The sequence below is a fragment of the Dermacentor silvarum genome, chromosome 1 (genome assembly GCF_013339745.2).
Source record: "Dermacentor silvarum isolate Dsil-2018 chromosome 1, BIME_Dsil_1.4, whole genome shotgun sequence".
In the NCBI taxonomy this organism is placed as follows: Eukaryota; Metazoa; Arthropoda; class Arachnida; order Ixodida; family Ixodidae; genus Dermacentor; species Dermacentor silvarum.
The window spans coordinates 175,718,445-175,739,301 of NC_051154.1; the positions used below are offsets into that span (position 1 = coordinate 175,718,445).

The window sequence follows — 20,857 nt, forward strand, 5'->3', positions numbered from 1 at the left end:
GACACGCTTTCAAAACGACCGCGGTTGACCGCGTCGTGTCTCCCTATCACTTCACCTCGTCCTGCGCCCTTGCGCTCTTTCACCCTGCATGCTGCACCCCGTAAAAAACGACGGAACGACGGGGAACCTAATTCAGGGTGTCTACCAACCGGGAAAACCGGGAAAACAGGGAATTCTCAGGGATTTTGAATATTCTGGAAAAACTCAGGGAAAACTCAGGGAATTTGTGCCTCTATCAGGGAAAATTACTGTAGGGATGGGCGAATATAGGGTATTGACGAATATTTCATTGAATAATTCTATGTTCGTTATTCGCTTCGATTCGAATTCATGGATTCAATATTTTCGAATTATTCAGCGGTCCCGAGTAGGCAGCCAAAAGCCACGGACGGTCGGTGCACATCTCGGAGGCTATGCTTCACGTCATGGCTGCCATACATCAACCATAAATCTCGAAGGCTATATGTTTTTGCATTAAAGAGCCTGAAATGTGCGACGCCGAAGAGCAGAAACGGCGCTAGCGCACAACCGAAACGAAGCGGCGGAGTCCGCACAGCTATAGTCAGCAGCGGAAATCGTACGTGAATGACAGCAACGACGGAACGCTTCGTGCCTATTTGTGCCTTTATTGCGTTTACCGTCGCGCATAACAACGCGTTGGCCGCGGGATTTCATAGTCGCCACCCATCATCGCGTCGATAGCTGCCGCGGTTTCTTTCGCAGCGGTTTCGTTTAGTTTCGTTTTGACTCAATACGCACGTCGGCCGCGTGCCTAAAGAGCTGCGTAGTGGCCATGCATGATCGCACAGATAGCGACCGCGATTTCGTCTGAAGTTGTTGCAGTGAACGGTAGTTTCGTTCTGACTCGGTGCGTGCGTCCGCCGGGTACGGCCACACTAGCGGCAAGGTGCCGCGCGTCAGCGCCTTGCCGCGAAGTCCACCGTGGCAATCGCGTCTCGCCGCGCGGCAGCGCGATATGATCTCGCGCGCTCTCGGAACGCGGAATCACCGTGAGCGAAAAGGGTACGATGGGACAGCGTCCAAAAATCCCTCTATAGAACCGCGAGAGACGACAATCGTCGATTGATAACCCGGCGCGGAGCGGCGGAGGTCCGGTTGCCATTGGCTCCGTGACGTCACCCTCGTCGCTCTCGGCACCCTCGGCAAGCCTTTTGTAAAACCCCCGATTCCTGCCGCTTTTCCCGCGCTCGTCATGATGCGTTGCCGCTCGCGGCATGACGCGGGCGTTTTTGCCTCTATCGTGGCCATACCCTTAAGCACCGCAAAGTCGCCGTTCGTAATCGTGTCGATAGCGGCCGCGGTTGCGACAAGCAGTTGTTTCGGTTTGACTCGGGTCAAAGCTGTCGAGGATGAAGCGCACCGGCTACATCACGATGGACGTGCGATCCGTTGGCGTTGAGCTTACTGGCGAAAAAATTATCGGGATGTGCCCGCGGTAGTGCAAAGCGTGTCGCAAATGATGGCCCATGCGCGCCGCAGCCGTGCTGCGAAGGAAGTCGCGAGGCCTCGATCGCCGCTGCGAGAGCCAATCAGTCACGAGATGACGAGAATTGCAGCTTCCGCACTGCTTTTGTGCTAAATAGCGAAAGGATTTGCTAATACATTATACTAATAAAATCGTGCGGACGTAGTAAGCATTTGCTTATTGTTTTCTGCATACCCTGATAATTCGGACATTTTTTTTTCAATCCCGTGAAATTCGAATTAACTAGGTTTTGCTGTAATATGTGATTTATACTGTTCAAACTATTCGATTCGAAACTATTTGACCAAATCACTATTCGCTTCGAACCTCAAATCCACTATTCGCCCGTCCCTAAATTAGCTGTAATTTAATTGAAAGGGAACGAAAGTTGCGGCAATGGAGGGAGGGAGGGGAGGCGACGTTTAGCTGCGCCACCAAATGTGTATTTATATAAAAATGTGGTGAGGCGAGAAGGTGTTAAAGACTTCGGGCGCTGCTCGACGAGTGTCCCGTTCTGATCTCGTCGAAAACTTCCGAGCCGCCCCCAGAGGCACAGGCAACAGTCACCAGCGCCGTGCGCGTTTGGTACGAACGCGGGCAAAACGCCGACGGCGTCGACAACAGTTCGACGCATTGCTGGTGCTGCTGCATGTCTAAGTTTATACAGCTGATAAAACTACTATCCTTACTCCGTATAGCTCTCTACTAATTTGCTATCGCAATTGATGCTTAGCATTTTTTTTAACATACTTACTAAAGAGTGACAGCATCAGGCAACATGGTGTCAGCCCATCTTGATGTAAAAGAAAGTTCCGTTTCACTCAGGGAATTTAGCAAAATCACTCAGGGAAAACCTGGAAAACTCAGGGAATCTGAAAATGTCAACTTGGTAGACACCCTGTAATTGCCCCGTGCCCTTTGTCCGCGTTTGTGCAGAGCATGCTCCTTTGATGCTTTTACGCCGGCGACTCGGACACGCTTTAAACGAAAACGCCGATCGCACCTTTCTTTTCTTGGCGCCCCAGCTCATGCATCTTTACGCCTATCATTTTGCTAGGCTGCGTCGGACTCTCTACCGCATTCCGATCCTTACGGCGCTTCCTTCTACGGTGCTTCTTCTTCGAACTCACTTTTGAGTCATCTGCTCGCGCCTCGTGCTGACCGTTACATATCTCCTCGGTCCGGATCACTATCTTGCCCACACAGTCTGAGTGATTTACTAATAAATCATCTTCCTCTTTGCCCCGACTGGCGGACAGCTCGACCGACCCTGTAACAATGCAGCTGTCTTTATCCGAGCTACGCAACTCGCACTCCTGCGAACTGCCCTCTACTGCATTGTCCAGTTCACGCTGTGCATCGGCACACAGCTCGTCGGTCTCAATCGCTGTCTCACCCGCACAGTCCGAATGATTCGTGCCTAAATCATCCCTCTTTTGGCAACCTAGACTGGCAGACAGCTTTACCGATCCCTGAACCATGCGGTTGTTTACCTTTGAGCTACACAGCTCGCAATCCTGCGAATTGCCCACAACCGCATCGTCCAGCTCGCACTGCGCATCGGCACGCAGCCCTGACTCGACCTGGGTGCTCGTGTCTGTCGGGTCAGCAGTGCCCTGTTCCTCGTTAACGACCTCGCTAACAACTCCTGCGACGCCCACACACAGTGACTCTGCCAATTCATTCTCAGCTGGCCTAGCTGTTTCTAGAGTGCTCTGTTGGCACAGCACCTCGTCGCTCTCACTACGGCCTTCAACGGCCTTTGTCGCCACTAAGGCATCGTTAGCAGCGAACACTTTAAGTTCATCTTTGAACTCGCTGCTAACCTCAGAAGTACTAACCTCTTCAGCTCTTGGCAAAACCCTGCTAGCGACTTCCTCCCACTTTCGCTGCCTCCGACTTGCAGATTTCTCAAGCCACCGATCCCTTTCTTCAATTGACTGCTGAAAATGTCCAATGTGTCTCTCTACCGATGCTACATACTCCCTGCTTGCTTCCCTTTCTTCCGGACTGTATTTCTCCTGCAATATTCTTTTCAATTCCTGCCTCTTTTCTTCCTGTTCCTGTCTAATTTTTTCCTGTTTCTGCCTAATTGGTTCCTGCTTCTGTATTTTGCTTAGAATTTTGTTACCGAGATGTTCGATGATGTACAAATCATTGTCACTTTGGAGAATGGTTTTACGAATCTCTTCTTCCGCTAAGTCCTCCTCTACGTCTACCTCGAGCTCTTCACACAACCACAACAGGCCAGCTCTCGTCAAACTCAACAGGACCATGGTCGCTACTTTTAAGCTTTGGCTCTGCTGTCACACAATACTTGCTGCGATACACACGCAAATGAGAATTCTGAATCAGAATACAAGTAAAAGATCCCCAGCGATTCAATTCTACAAACACAGAGAAAATTAAAGCCTGGTAAATCTTACAGCCAAAACCAAACGCTTACCCACAGAAGCAGCACCATATCACCAGTCCTTCTCCGCTGTATCCAGTCAGTTGCAAGAGGTGGTCATTCCCAAGTCGCCTCCAACTTGATCAGGATACCGGTTGGTCACCACGTCCATCCCAAGATCCGTGAGGTCAATCTCACCGCTGCTCACCAGTTGTTGGAGCTGGGAGTGTCGTGGTCTATCCGAGTTTGACGTCAAACTGCGGGTCTTGCCTACGCAGCCGCTGCTACCAGTTGTTGGTTTTGAGGACGGACTTTAAGGCAGGAACATGTTCTCATTGAGAACGAAGAGTACAGGGTTTATTTACACTATTTACATCACGAGTATGAGAACAAGATGGTACGTCTCATCAGTCTAGCTTGACTGGGTCGGAGCACCCCACATCGAAGCACTGGCTACATCTCAGGGCAGATGGGAGAGCACTCGGCAGATGGGAGAGCACTCTCGATGGCCCCCAAAGTCTCCCTTAAAACCCCTCTGTCCGAGCTGCGGTCCCACCATCCTCCAATCGGAGCGTCGAAAGTCACCGATGGTCTGCGTAGAGGGCGAGGGTGCGCATGATCCCCCGGCGCCTTCGTTGCCCGACCACATTCGGAGAAGTGCCCTCGGGCACACACTTCTCACTTCCCCACATAAAGGAGGGGACACTCGTGGACAGGTGGCTTCGCACCTGACTTGAACTGACGCCTCTGTTCCTGGAATGGGCCAGCTGGTCTGTCGAGCGGCCGTGAGAACGCGTCTACTTTTCCAAGAGTCTCCTCTTCCCATAGTGTCGAGACAGGTACTCTTTGTAAGGTGTAGAGACATGGTGGCGCCGCTGATCTTTTCCCGGCGGGACGGCTTTTCAGCCTCCCGCTGGTCGCCGAACGTAACACAGCATGAACAACCAGCTCGCTCAGTTACAAATAATGGCATCAGCAGTTTTTGCACGAGAACAACACGTCCTATAAGTGAGCGCTTCTGCAAGCACAATTTTCTCTAATAATGCTTTATGGCACGCGCAAACTGTAAGTACGATAATGTTAAAGAAAAGCGAGAGTCAGTAATAACAGCACATAATGTATGTATCTGGACCACAGTTGCCGTTACGTGGCTCGGCTGCTCATATTGACTCGTCTCAGGGTGGAACAACGGGGCTCATATGCACACATATGTATTTTTGGCTACGTTTTCACATTGTTTCCTAGCAGCATGCACCTTTTCCACAACATTTTACGCTAACAACGATCTGTGACTATATGTTGATGTAAACAAATGTAGCACTATACTGCGCTCGAATGTACTGCGCTCGAAGACTTCTTGAATATGCGAAATGTCTAAAGAATGTGTAAAACAAATACAAAAGAGCATGAGGTGCAAGTGCAGAAATCAGTGACAACAAACTCCAAGGCACCCACATTGGCAGACAGAACTCAAACGTGCTTTTATCGGCCACACTGTTAGCACAACAGTGCACTCAAGCCTGCTTATCCGGTAGTAGGTGAGTGCTACATGGCTGCCAGGAGTGACATGCTGCCCCGGAGAAGTCATTAATAATTATTCACAATCTACTAAACGCACAACTGATGCACAACACTTAAAGTAGATTAATAAGTGAACAAAGGTGTCGAGCTGCGGTTTTGCAATTTGCCTTGCACCACCACTGACCACAGCCTGTGACAAGAGGCACAAAGTTATTTTACACACTGTGCGGAGGTGTTCAGAGCTTTGTCACTGCATGCACATCAGGCAACAGCAAAACAACGGATGTAAATATACCTTGGCATCCTGTCTGCAAGTTGGTTGCATAATGTTAATCTGCTCCGTGTACATAACATATGGGAATATAGTCTTGCCAGCTGAAAAGAAAATATGCAGCTTTTTATTTTAACTGTATCTTTACTGGGCCCAAAGAAAGCATTGCCATTGGAATTCTTCCATGAGCAATGCCATGAAACTGTATGAAATGACTGCACTTTGACTATTGGTCAGATGTGACAATTTTCAGTGCCTTCTAGCACTTCCCCAATCAAACAACACAAAATTTGAGCTTTGGTGGGCTCGACAACATAATTTTTTAATGACAGCAGCAGTGAAGACACAGAAGCTTCTGTTGGGTTGTCTAATGTTTCTATCTGATGTCTACACTGTTTTAACAATGTCTGCGTGTTGTGATGATTGTGTTTGGCTAGCATCAAGTGCAACTTTTTTTTTCTCCACTGTGGGTTGCTTTTATTATAAGCGTTTCGACAGCATATGTACAACTTATTACAAGTAATCCTTCCCGTCGCGTGCAGTTTTCACTCACACAAGACCACGCAGTCGATTTCAGACCAACCTTTGACAGAAGCTGGACCAGCAGTCTAATTTACTTCTTGAACATCGCCTGTAGAAATGCCCTTATTCATTACTGTACAAGTATGCTGTACAAAGCATGTGAAGGCTCCATCACCAGTTCAAGGTGCACGACCAGGCCAGCTCACTTACACAGAAAAAATGATTGAACACTATACATAATCAAGTATGATGGGGCTTGTGCATGCTCCCCAACCTGACAACCATTGCTTCGAGAGCCTGAAGAATGCAGTGAAAAAAAAAAAAAAAAAAAAAAAAAGGGAGCCAGGTACTTGCTTGCAATGAGTAAAAACAAATGCTCCCTGCCTGCACCATAGGCACTTACCGGTCTTCACACTTGGAAAGCATAGCTATGCCTAATATTCATGCCACCAAATCTGCATAACATTTTTGTTGCCTGGCCTAACTTACAGAAGTTGGGAACTAGGTGCAAGGTCTCATATTTTGTATATTTCGAACCCCCCCCCCCCCTTTTTTTTTTTTTTTTAGTCTCATGTACGTTACTAAAAATATCAAATTATTACTTCCATTCATGCTCCTTGAGGTGCTTCTTTGTGCAATTATTTGTTTTTCTTCCTTTTAGAACACCAATGATCAGGGTACAGTTTAATGGAATAAAGGTATATGTTGTGACTAATACGACTTAAAATTAAATGTTATACAACATAAAAGCACCAATAATGAGCACATTTCTAGCGGCAATGAAAGAGTTAAACAAGAGAGTATGATTGAACATTTGGCACATACAACACTTGCGATGACATAACAGACACACCTCCATTCTCAGGATGGAGACATTTGTTTTAGTGACTCACGTGCACAGTTTCATCCTCTCAGAACTTTGTATTAATCTACCTGATGTCAACACAGCATGAATTAATGTAAATATGAGAGCATGACTACGCTATGCAAAGACTAAGTGCTTAAAGAAATAAACATCATGGTAAAGGCTGGTGTACAGTGTTAAAGGGGCTCTGAATCACCCCTTGGGTTTGGTGAAAAAACACAGTCTGCGGATAGCATATGCTGCTGTCAACATCTCAGCTAAGTTCTGCAGTCGTGTACAGTGCGTGGCGCTCGCAAGCAGAGCGCGAAGTCCCCTTTCTCTCAAGCACTCTCTTTTCAACAAAAGCCAGCTTCTCACTCTTTTCTGGGCGCTTGGATTCCCATACACGGCTGCTATTGGCCAATAGCTGTCATCAATTAAAAATGGGTGTTTGGATCAGTGCACTTCTTCCTACTGTTACTGTGTATATTTATTAACGCAGTTTCATGAAAAGGCTGAAGTAAGCGAAAATCTGCTTTCGAATTTCGATACAATTTAACTACTTACAGAAGAAGCCAACTATTGTCTGCTCATGCTCAGCCGCGGCTGCCTGCGAATTAAATTTTGGCCACCCGGCTTATCGGTGTCCTAGCTGTCGGGTCTCGCTAATTTTGACTAGTTACACTCAAGTCTCGAACCGCTTGAAACTTAAGTCAGACCACACGCACGCTTGCCAGCGCACGCTCACTCCTGGCCACTCCTGGTTAGATGCCTTGGCACACTTCGCTTTCTACTGATTTATTGATAGCGCTTTAATATGCGCAAGTCGAATATGGCTATTATGTGCCGGTCAAGCTGGTGCAGGAAAAAGCTGGTCCGCACCATGTAGCACAGCGAGACAGGAGCATATGCACGCAAGCGTGCACTCAAGCAAGTTGTGCACAAAGCATACGCTACAGTTGCATGTAGCTGTGGTCTGCTGTGTAGCGTAGAAACGCCGTGGCCGCTGCAGGGTGCAGCGACAAGTCCAGTGGCTTAGGATGCCTTTATGTCGGCAAAGAGGACATCGGGACATCCTAACTGACTGAGCGCACTGCAGCTCGCTGAGGACAACCACGTTTGGCATGTCGCAAGTGCCAAAATCAGAAATACTGGCGTCTATGTGAACATCCAAAATCAAATTTGAACTGTGCGCGCCACGGTGATGTTCAGTAGGTGGAGCGTTGTGGGCACACCTTGCTCTGTCTTAGCCTTTGCAGTTCAAATCATCGAAGAAGCAGCGGAAGCATCGCATGTGGTGTGTTTGGTTGCCAATAACTCCGCTGCTGCTGGACGCATTGAAGAACTATTTGCGGCAAAGTATTTCTGAAACAGTCTAATTTAACTTCAAATGTGTTTCTCGACTTCAATAAAAAGTGGTTCAGGGCCCCTTTAAATAATGAAACTGAAGTTCTGTGCATTTTCACTTTGGCAATGTCTACATGCTTTTTATTAAAACTGGATGGGGGAAAAAGCAGTAAATATCCTAAGATGCAAAATGTGTTAAAGGCCACATATAATGTGGATTGTTATGCTTCATTTGTTGAGCACTGTGCATAGGCTGTCATAACTTTGCACAAAAATGCTTGAGATTGAGCAGATTCACAACAAACTGTAGCAAGCTTGAGCCTGCACCTTCTATATTTTGGCACGTAGCAGGGCCCTCTCAGAGGTGTGTGCAACTTTGAAAGGTCCATTGGCTGACTGCCTGCCTGCCTCATGTGGTGCTGTTAATTTTTCGTGCTGTTAATCAAATATGTACGCCAAAATTTGTTGCATTGCACATATTTCGCTAGTGACATGATTTCACTGCAACCTTAATAAACGCATGTTTCACAAGTTGAATATGATGTTGAATAAAACAGGCAACTTGACAAAAGCTGTACCCTATTAAGTGATGCATAAACAGCATGTTATTTTGTGCTTGCAGATCATGAATGGCAGTGGTGCAGCAGCTGAGAACGCTGGCTCTCTGACTGAAGCATTGCAGCGTGCTGTGCAGCGTGCGGGCGTGCGGGCCCCACGTAATGGGATGGAGGCATTCTTGACCGAAGCACGCCAGAACCCAGCTCTTCAGGCAGCTCACAAGCTGCAGTTGCGACAAGCTGTGCGGGAGCGACTCTCCTCTGACCCAGATTTTCGGGCTGACCGCTTCCCCAATGCCCACAAGTTCTACTATAGTGCAGACCCTTAGGGTATCAGGGAAACGGGGATATAGGAAGGGGGGATGCCACTGTGCTTGGTGGCCTGCTTGACCCACAAGGGTACAAGCTACATGTGCACATTGCATCTGTAATGCCACTTTGCTCGTGTAACTTGTGCAGCCGCTGGTGAAAATGCCGCTTTCCCTGGTCAGTGAAATCCAGAGGCAGGGCCTCACTTGGAAATAAATGGCACCAGTGTCACTGTGGACATTTCAAGGCTGTTGTAGGAAAATGTTTGTAGAGCTGCTCAGCACAGAAGTTTTCATTTTGTCCTACCATATCCGTGGTTGTGGTGCCAGTTGTCACCTGCCTTCACAAGCAACAAGTGCTGGAAGCGACAGCTACATTCTACACTATATTTTAGTGGGATCAGCCAATAACCATTGTGTAAGAGCATAGAGTACCTTTAAATTTGAAATGTGAAAGAAAACTTTGCCCCAGTCATTGCCATTGCTATGAAATTCAAGTTTTTGGGCAACTGCAGACCTTTTAACTTGTGACTTAGAATTAGGGAAAAACAACATAACAGTACTTTCATCAATCCTGAAGGGCTGATTTTTCCTGTTGCATCCAATTATCATGCATATTTCTTGTTTGAGCTCCAAGCATATGTAGAACACCCAATGCTAAAGCAAGGCTGGGTATACTACAGTAGCAGGAAAGGTATAATTATCATGCTCCTCATTATGTGCAACAAAATCATATCCATGTAGAAATCTAAGCAGCACAAAATAAATGGTGCTTTCTCAGCACTTCAGTTACAATGCTTCAAACACAGTAGTAGTGGATTTCTTCAGTGGTGCTTCTTACTTGCTGTGCATCCATAGCTGTACTGTTGCAACAACTGGTGTGTGCACCTAGAGTCATTTAAAGTGTTTGTTGTAGTTTCGTCGCTTCCTGCTCCTAATGCATCCTCTATGCTAAATTCTGGCATGCACAAAAAAAATTTAGCCATTATTGCAGCCTATACAGGGCGTCCCAGCTGAATTTCTTTGTACGATTGAGAGCTAGTGTTCAGTCATCTTCCACCACCAGATATTTGGTCTATTAAATACCTGGCCAATTGGAAAAGATGATTTAAACTAGTCTAACTTTTTTAATTATGGGCGTGAGTTCCGATTAGAAAGCCGTTATTCCACAATAAAAAAAAAAATTTTAAAGGTCGTCAGCCCGCTATGTCCTGTGGAATTCATTTTTCCAGGTTTTATATGGAACACGCAAAATACAATAAGTGCCACGTGATTACATGCCCCACACGGTGACACCAGCGGTCCCCAGAGTTATTTTAAGGAGCTAACTACGCTCATTGCCTGATTAAGCAATTGCCTTGTTATTATGTAGGCTGTGATCATCACATGCAACACGCAGCTCACGCTCAGCAAAAGCCAATGCCGTCAGTGAGCGGAGCTCCTTCAAGTCACTTTTGGGACTGCTGGTGTCGCAGCACACAGGCACGTAATCACGTGGCACTTTTCATGAATCACGCACTACGAGCAAAGTGCAGAAAAAATTAATTACACAGGACATAGCACGCTGAAAACGCATCAAGGGGTTGTTTCGTGGCAGTGTATAATGGCTTTCCCATCGGAACTTGCACCCTTAATTCAAAAATTACAAACTTGTGTAATTACTGTTCTGTAGTTAGCCAGGTAATTGGTAAACACAAATTATCATAAGTGGAAGAGGACTGATGACCAAACACTGCAGATTCCATGGTCCCATCTTGTACGAGTTTTTTACAACAGCTTCGCTAATGTTAGCTGGGACACTCCGTATAGCAGTGACCGCTGAAATTCAAGTAAATTGAAAGCTTACATTCTTTTTTTTTTTATTGTTTGATTGACACAAATTTAAAAAAAAAAAAACTTTTAAAAAAGCCACTTTTTTTTATGCATTCTGTGCCACTAACCATGTGTTTTCAGATGTTGTAGTGTGTGGTGAAAAATGAAAATACATAGTGGACTGCACTCCAGCAGGTTGACGTATTTGTGTCCAGCATTTTGCTGTTTACATTACTAGCTAGTGCAAATTTCGAACACAGTGGATAAAAATTACTAACTGTAATCTAATTGAATTCATTTACCTTGTATCTTGTGAAGGGATAAACATGACGTTCGGAAACTGTGACCCACCAAAAAGGTGTGCATTGACTGTGGGGTTTTATTGCTTAAAGTGTTGATGACATGATCGACACATTCCTACATTTTGTGTTATGTTAGCATGTATATGTATAGAAGGTTTGAGGTTTTGAAGGAGAAATTTGTGCGAAAAAAAAAGTCTGCATTGTCACTGTTTTTGGGCATCACCATGACAAGAAAAATAAACATTTTATGAGAGCGCTTGACCTGATGTGAATTCTGTGCATCCTCACTAATGCGCAGTAGAATGCACACTAGAGGTGTGTATGTGCTCAGAGTAGCCCAAAAACCTGTATTTGGCCTGGTCGACTGAGCTCAGGAGGCTGGACTTCTTGATTCAGGCCTGGGCCATCGTATCTTTTCGTCGGACGGGCCAGGCCACGTACAGAGCCAGGCTGGCTATAGCCTGGGACACAAATGCACCATTGTTTTTCACAAGACGTGCTTAGTAAATGTGTATTAGTGGAACAGTTGTTCTGCTCTGCATCTGATGTGCTACAGTTTTGGAAGAACAAGCAATCCAAGTAGCAAGAGCTTATACTCTACTTGCGAAGAAACTCTTGGCAGTTCTAAGTAAGTGAAAGCAGACAAAGCGATGTCACAGCATTTATATTCGAGAACCATTGTATAGTCAATCCTCAATACAACATTGTTTATTGGATATAGCACTAAAGCTAAAATTTGGTTGGCCATGTTTCATTTTAATTAGCATTCTTCAATAACGAAACGAAAAACACAAGGTCCAAGACAATATTGTTAGTAGCAAAGTGAATATTCGTTTGCTTGCAGCTCAAAATATGTATTGTGGGAGCAAAAATGTTGAATGATAAAAGCAAGAGCAGCTTTAAATGGCACATTCTGGATTCAAATGTGCGTTTTAGCCAATGGCTTGGATTGGATGGTCCACAGCTGGGAAGCCAAGGTGCCAATCACTTGTGCTGAATTGAATTATGGGGTTTTACGTGCCAAAACCATAATTTGATTATGAGGCACACCGTTGTGAGGGACTATGGATTAATTTTGACCACCAGGGGATTTTTAACCCATCAAGTACCAAGAAAAATCTACCGATTACATTTTGCTGATTTTTTGTGTGGGATTATATTTTCACACTGTAAGTACATTGTGCAAGTTTCACGAGTGCCGCTTTATTCTTTGAAACGCTACGATAGTGTACTTTATAAAGTACGCTGGGCCTTTGTGGTAGCAAAACCTGATGTAGGTCACCATATGTCCATGCTATATTTTGGAGCTTCAAAAAACAAAAAGGCTTGCAGCAAAGAGTGAAACTTTGCGTAAGCCCTCATAACCTTCTGGTAGCAAAATGAGCATTTTAGTGGAAAATATTCTTTGCTGGGAGGTGTTTTTACTATTCAAATGTGCAACATGATTTCACGGGGAGGGACTTTGGTGTTGCTTTCAGAGGCGTGCGCGATGAAAATATATTATTGATGCAAATCTACACGTGATATCTTACGCTGAATGCAGGTTTTCAAAACTAAAGCATTCAGCATTTGGTTCAATGGTAGTTGAAACATTCAACAGACTGGTGGCATCTCCTCCAATAACAGTCTGCTCTTGCATGTCAGTCCTGTTGTTTGATTTGGTCGTCAACATTTTCGATAGAATTTACTGACCCTTCAACAGATGTGATCTACGTCTGGTTCCTTTACGCAGGTTGCTCTACTTTCATTGCATAACTCAACTCAATTGGCAGATGAATATAGATCGTCTTTCTTGGTTTCTATTTCCTCCTACCTATTTTCCGATTTGTAATAAAATCCTGCATAAATAATCTGTCGTTCAAATAACCTCCATATGATATCTAAATGCATTTTTATTTATTTAAATTTAATGCAGCACTGCTCGCTATTTTATTGACTCTGAAGATAAGAGCATCATCTTTCTCGGCAGCAAGAAAAGAACCAGGAGGAATAATAGCAATCTTGATGTAATACTTAATATATTTTTACCTGCAATGGCCTCTGAAGTGTTTGTAGTCAGCAAAAGATATTCACAAAATAGTGAGCAAAAAATAATGGTAGAAAAGCCACCATGTGTGCTTCGAAAGCACACCCCTCTAGCATACACATAGGCCCAGTGTACTTCACAAAGTACACCATACATTCATTTTCTCACGACGCTATAGATACGTATTGTATATGAAACGTCATGCATGCATTGTTTACGCCATTTTTTTTTTTTCAAATCTTCCACACAAACCTCAGCTTCGTGAAGCATATGATATGCTTGATAAAAAATAAAGAAGGTGCATGTACAGCAGCACCTGCTATGTTCAGCACTTTCCAAGTTTGGCGATGAATAAATCAAATACATTGTGGAGCTGACAAAAAGACTACAATGTGGTCATCTTGGCAAGACTCTTTTTAGCAAAATGGCGTACTAAGGAACACAGTATATTTCTTCTTTAATTATTTATAAAGAAAAATGGTACTGTACTTTAAGAAGTATGCCGGTCCCTAATGGGTTAATGTGGCCCCAACGCATGGAACGAGGGTGTTGTTGCATTTCGCCCCCATCGAAATGCGGCCGTTGGCCAGGATTTGATCCCGCGACCTCATGCTTAGCAGTGCAGCACTATGGCCATTAAGCCACCGCGGCGGGTTAGATCACCTGTGTAATCGCACTGTCGCATATTAACAGTATGCCTTGATAGAGTTGGCACAGGCTCGGGCTGTAGTAGTGGACTGGACCAGACAAGCTGTTCTTCATCGTCTGGCTTGCCCAGGCCAGAGCATTACAAGTCTGACCGATGCACACCACAAGATAAGGATTTAATATTCATTCTTCCCTGTCCAACTAACTCTTCAAATGCAAAAGTTAGTCTGTGAATTAATTCATTACAGCTCTGACATCTCTGTTGTGTTCTAAGTTTTCTTTTAGGCTGCCTTCACATTAATTTCCCTCAAAGCATGTCACAGCAGTTTCACATAAGCACTTCAGCCAACAGTAAGGCTCCAGGATGTTTTGCTGAAGGGCCCCTCACCAGGTCACATAGCAAATTTTGGTTAAACAATGATTTAATGGCATCTCCTTTGAAACGGGGCAATGACATATGGTGTTTTAACAGCGGAGCTGTTGTAGGTCGATGCTGTGCACTCCGTCCGTCCGCCAGTGTCACGCAGGTCACGTGACCAGGAGAGGAGGAGCGGCACGCTGGAGGAGGAGGCGACCAATGAGAGGCCGCGCTGGGCACGAGGAGGAGAGGCGATGGGTATAAAGAAGGTGTTTCTGTGTGGTGCGCCCTTTCGGATAACGAGCAGAGCTGCTGCTGACGTCGACCGCGTTTCGCCGAGTTTGTACCGAACGCGCGTGGTGTCCGTGACTGCAGCCGATGCCTCTGGCGGCGGCTCGGCAGGTTTCGACCAGAGAACTGGACACTCGTCGAGTAGTGTTGGAAGTCGCTGAATCTTCTCACCTCGCAACGTTTCAATATAAGTTCGTGTTGTAGATCTGCAATTGCATCACGTGCAACACATGCACATGTAACACTCGGTGTAACTAACACAGCTTCACTGTTTGACCATCTTCGCAGAGTGGAAGGGAGGTATAATTTTTTTTTTTTTTTTTTTTTTCTGCGGGGTACACTTTCGGTGACTGTCTCGCACGCGTGCTGTGCACCAGAACACCTTATTAGCGGCATAAGTCAGTGCCACAGTCGCGAGCACCGAGTCAGACGCAAGTGGATCAAAGAGCATGATTGTGCGCTGGAACCCGCTAGAAAATTCGTTTCCTGCGCGTGCGAATGCACCACGTGGGAAGAAGCAGACAAAATGGAAGTATGTCACTCTTGCTACGACACGAAGTAAAACAAGGAATCGCAGACATTCGGTTTCTAGATTTTAATTCTCTAAACTCTCCCAAAGCTCAGGTGTGTGGTATGGATTGGGTGTGCTAAGGGGCGATTCCGTACAGCCCCCTACCATTTGGTAAATGGTGCCCTAGCTGTGCTCCACAAAAATGGCCAAGTGGAGAGCACATGTAGGGGGTGAAGTGATAGTTTCTAGATGGGTGGGGGAAGCTGTTGGTTTGGAGTGCTCTGAGAATGCGGTCTTGACCTTAGGTTAGCTTTTTTGGGGGTTGGAAATATTCTACGTTGCAACCTATGTATATACAGGGTGTTTCAGCGAACACTTTCAAAAATTCTTAAAGGTTGCCTGCGGCAGATAGCACAATTCTAGTTCATGAGCTGGTCTACTCAAAGACGCGGAAATTACTTGCACAAGAAATTGAAATGCATGATCGACTAATTAACAGAAATTCACTAATTAAGTTTTTAACTAATTACCTGATAGCCCATATTGCAATTTACAAATTGTAGCCGTGGAGTTCGCAAGGCGAATCCACTTGGAACGAATTCTCGGGATGACACCAGTTTCGAGAATTCCCGAACTTTGCGGAGAAATGCACTGGCGTTCCAATTAGGTTTCTTAACAAAACGTCGCTTTTTGCATTGAAGCACAAAATTAACTGGAACGCCAATGCATTTCTCCGCAAAGTTAGGGAATTAATATCTCGAAACTGGTGTCATCCTGAGAATTAATTCCAAGTGGATCCGCCTTGCTAACTCCACGGCTACAATTTGTAAATTGGAATATGGGCTATCAGGTAATTAGTTAAAAACTTAATTAATGAATTTTTGATAATTAGTCCATTATGCATTTCAATTTTTTGTGCAAGTAATGTCCGCCTCTTCGAGTAGACCAGCCATTAACAAGAATTGGGCTATCTGCCACAGGCAACCTTAAATAAATTTTGAAAGTGTTCGCTGAAACACCCTGTATATATATATATACATACATACATATAGTGTATGGTGATTTCCTGGCAAGGGACTAGAGGGTGAGGTGATGTAAGTAGAAAAATTGAATTTGTCTTTCAAAAAATAATGTTTTAGATTTTGGTTGCAAAACTTTGTTTCAGTATTCCATTCTCATGTGTAAATAATTCACCGACGATTACGATACTCCCTAATGCGAAATGTTAAATAATATAGTTTCCACATGCGTCATCGCGGACGCCACCTTTGGATATTAGCGGGTCGAGAAGCGGCGTAAGCAAGAAACATAAAAGCACGACAGGCGCTTCTTGCGTCGAACGGACGTCAAAGCGATAGCAGTGATAAACCAGTGAAAAAGGTCGTCGTCTAAAAGCAAAACAGTGTGCACGTGATAATACGGTGTGCTGACATCATGGCAGCCATGTTTAAGTACTAGAGCAGTGAGAGCTGCCTCCGTGAAAACATAACTATCTATATTTAGCGATACATTGGTTGGCACGGACAACCTGTCTTGTGTGGCATGTTAAAAACGGAGCGAAGTGTGGCGCGACTGCCTTGCTTATTGGGAGATAGCAAGATCCAGTGCGAGGGTGCGAATCACAGCAGCGGCCACCGCACACAGACCTCCGCTCATGCAGTGCTTTGTTTCCATATATAGTATCGGTGGGCGCGCCCGCCGCATGCCTTATCGATGGCGTCATCAGTGAACAGACGACAGCGCGCTACTCTGGCGCCATGTCGTAGTGGTCGTTGTCGCAGAGCCCGTCTTGCGCAGCACTACGTTTCTCACGCTTTCGCCATACCCTCTTCCTCCACTTTCCGCCTCATGGTTCCGCTGCACCCTCCTCCTCACGCTCTATTCGCCATCGCCGTCTTTCATTCCCTGCTGCGATCTGCGTTCGCTCTTTCATCCTTCGCTGTGCTCGCGCTCGGTTATGCCGAGGGACACCGACGCTTAATGCAGGAACGGGCGCTTAAGAGCTACGCTCTAAAAAATCAAGGTGTTTCTCCATCCAGAAGACTGTGAAAAATTATTCTAATTGAGGTATGGTAGCTGTAAGGGCTTCAGCTTTCTATTCATGCTTGATTGATGAGGGTCACAAACAAGTTTTGCCCACATGAGCGACAGCTCATTCTCCAATTTTCAGCAGTGCTCAGCCATGTTCATGCAGTGTTTTGGAGATAGCCGCTTCTATAGCCATGCTGTGCTTCAACAAAGGCCACGAAGGCTTCAAGAAGGTTCTACAGGAGCGGGGCCTCCCTCCAACTTGGGAGTTGATTCACTCTGAGCAGAGAGACCAAAGAAGAATCGGAAGAATGTCTGGAAAATAGACAGCTAAAGCTAAATCTCATTGCAGTGCAGCAAAGAACGCCTGCCTGGAGGAGGAAGCTTGCAAGGGTTATGAGGATGCCACCTACGCAGCAGCAAAATTTTTAAGTTTTACACTGCTTCTGGACTGGTCTGCATTGTTGCCAAATTTCATGCAAATTGACCATCTACAATAGTAAATTGCATGTTTAGAACTTTCAACATTGTTTTTCTTTTTTCAATCTTGGGATGTTATCAATGCTTGTGCACCAAAATTCTCGTACTTAATGCGACTCAATCTCAGCCAAATTTTGCATGTGCATGCACAAAGATGTGTAAGATGCAAGTATTTAGGTCTTATTGTAATTTGCACCAACTTTGGTCATGTTCTTCTTAGGAAACTGCCCATATATTTTCTCAATAATAATAGTGTGGATTTCTAAGAAAAAAATATTTTTGAGCTTATTTGAAATTTAGTTATCCATATGGAGCAATATGTGCTATTTGATAATGATCTCCTATGCCTGGTATGAAGCCCAAACCTTGTACAAGAGACCATACTTTTCCCACGTTCAGAGGTTACAGAAAAGTAACCAGATAAGATGTCAAAAAAGTTTTTTTAATATTTGAAAATAGGAGATTGAACCCTATACGCTGCATAAATTTCATTCAGTCAGCTTTATTATTAACAAAAGTAGATCTCTGAGGCACATCTTCCCTTAAAACACATTGCTTTCTACTATGTATACTAGGGGTGCATCACTCAAGGTTTCATGAAACTCTGTACTGTGCTTAAGTCTTAAGTGCATAGGCATTGTCAGGCTAGAATGAAACTAGGAAGGACACGGTGCATGGCTTCTAATGTGGCTGCTTGTGATGCGAGCTGGTTCATGGTATTTCGAAGAAACCATTGCAGAAATTGATATGAATGCAGCACTTCTACCATCCACTTTTCCGTTCCGTTTGTATGCAACTTAAGTCCCACAGAAGTATGTACACCTGCTTTCTGCTGTGATGTCTACTAACTTCCAATACATTTTTCATCATCTAAGAGCACCTGGAATAAACAGCTGTGCATGCACAGACAATGTGCGGGTTTCTTACATTCATACCACGGTCTTGTGCACTTAGTAAATAACTTTGATTACAAACATTTCATCTCCATGCTGGCACTGTATTTCGAGCCATTGCTTTTCTACCAGCGCCCACTTCATGAATTTGACTAATGTAAAGACATCATTTTTCCATACTGACATGTTTTAGTTACGCCTTCTTTCTGCTACACCATCAATAAGCGGTAAACTTGCAGTTGACATAAATGCAGAAGCTTGCAGTTTTCCACTGGTATAGTGAGTAAATTCTTTTAAGTCGACGTGGCTGAGCACACGAACAGCAGATACATTCATAAATCCCATGCACTGACTATGCATGTGTGCTTTTAGATGATGTGACATATCTTGAAAGGTATGTGCTGTCTACTGTCAGTTTCATTCTTGCCCAATAAGAGCAGCAACACAACAGCCACAGCGAGTGGCTTCTGGCTTCTTCAGATGATGTAAATCTAAAACATTCAATAAAAATAATGGGGGGGGAAAATTGAGCGCTGTAAGGTGCAACTTTCTGTGCTCATGGTAGTACAAGTCGGGAAGCAGTGCACAGGCATCCTGCTTTTCTCAAGTATTTTCAAAGTTCATAACTCCCCATCAAAGAATGGCAAGCACAGTTGGCAGCGTGTTGTCTGCACAACACAATGCAGCACATTCTTGGAAGTCAGGAGTTGAAATGCATCACACAAGCAGAGCTCTTCCTGCTGCATAAAATTTTTTACATCAGAGTTGTGGCTAAAGTGAACACCAGAACACCTGTTAGCACTTGTAAATCAATGTAATGGTACAAGCAACCATATGCTGAAAACACTCAAGAATCCATTTGTGACATTTAGTCGCATTGTATGTGGGCCCATCCTACATTAAAGAATTAAGGATAAAATAAATAAAAGATCTGAACTTTATTAGGGAGGTCAGATTGACAGTGGTAAGCATACTACCATTTCAAACCTGGACCTTCCAGTTTACCATAGAGTGTGAGCTATATTTTGAATGTCCTATTGCGTTACCTCATCATGCAGTGCTGTAATGTGTTTTCTAGCTATATGTAATAGATGTGTATTTCCAACTATGGTATAATTTTATGCAACTATAGTTTATTTACTGATATGATGTGCCTATAGCTTTGTGAAATGTGTTAGACTGAACTAGTTAGTGACATTCATTCTAAACATTGACATGGCATCTAGAGGCCGTGTGCTTGACATCATGCTTATGTGAGTAGCACTGACAATTGGGCGAGTTCGTACAGATACATGGCTTCAGAACGGCGCAACAAGGAAGACGAAAAGACGAAAGATCACACGAACACAAGCACCGACTCACAACTAAAGTTTTATTCCATATCACAGAGCAGATTTATACACGCACGTGGCCACACACAATGCAAAAAGAACAACCAAAAACCCGAACACGTTAACCATTCAGGTACAGGATTTCTTTATCCTGTAGCGCAATAGAGGGACAGCTGATACAAGACTGTTTTTTATTTTGAATGTTCCATGCTTCGATTACTTCCCGAGTCGTCTTATCATGATGCCTTGAAATAATGCTTGTGAGGTTAAACTGAGGCGCGCAGCCACACTTCTGACAGTGCTGAGAAATGTGCGAAAAACTATCACAACGTAGGTTGGCCGCATGTTCCCTTAATTGCACGTTAACACATCGGCCCGTCTGGCCTATATAAGCAGAGCCGCAATACAACGGCAGACTGTAAACCACATTCGTGGCACAACTGATTGCCGGATTCTTGTGCTTGACACCACAACCTTCTTTCTTTTCTTTTTTGGCCTCTGCCTGTCCCCCTACACGTTCGCAAATAGCCCCTAATTTGTTTGGGACAGAAAAAAACACTTCTACCCCATATCTACCTGTGACGTTTTTCAAACCACGGGACAAGACATGAACATCTCACCACATCACAACCTACATTGTGATAGTTTTTCGCACATTTCTTAGCACTGTAAGAAGTGCGGCTGCGCGCCTCAGTTTAACCTCACAAGCATTATTTCAAGGCATCATGATAAGATGACTTGGGAAGTAATCGAAGCATGGAACATTCAAAATAAAAAACAGTCTTGTATCAGCTGTCCCTCTATTGCGCTACAGGATAAAGAAATCCTGTACCTGAATGGTTAACGTGTTCTGGTTCTTGGTTGTTCTTTTTGCGTTGTGTGGCCACGTGTGTGTATAAATCTGCTCTGTGATATGGAATAAACTTTAG

At 44.6% G+C, this 20,857-nt stretch overlaps 1 protein-coding gene across 2 annotated transcripts in view; it reads left to right on the forward strand.

Moving 5' to 3' along the window:
- LOC119436427 (large proline-rich protein BAG6-like) overlaps positions 1-11,623 on the forward strand; it is a 214,342-nt gene extending 202,719 nt beyond the window's left edge. For both annotated transcript variants that reach the window (XM_037703272.2, XM_037703275.2), the window contains one exon: positions 9,006-11,623. In XM_037703272.2, coding sequence (XP_037559200.1) covers positions 9,006-9,269 — 264 coding nt within the window. In that variant the 3' untranslated portion in view covers positions 9,270-11,623. The remainder of the gene's footprint in view (positions 1-9,005) is intronic.
- Positions 11,624-20,857: the final 9,234 nt, after the last annotated feature.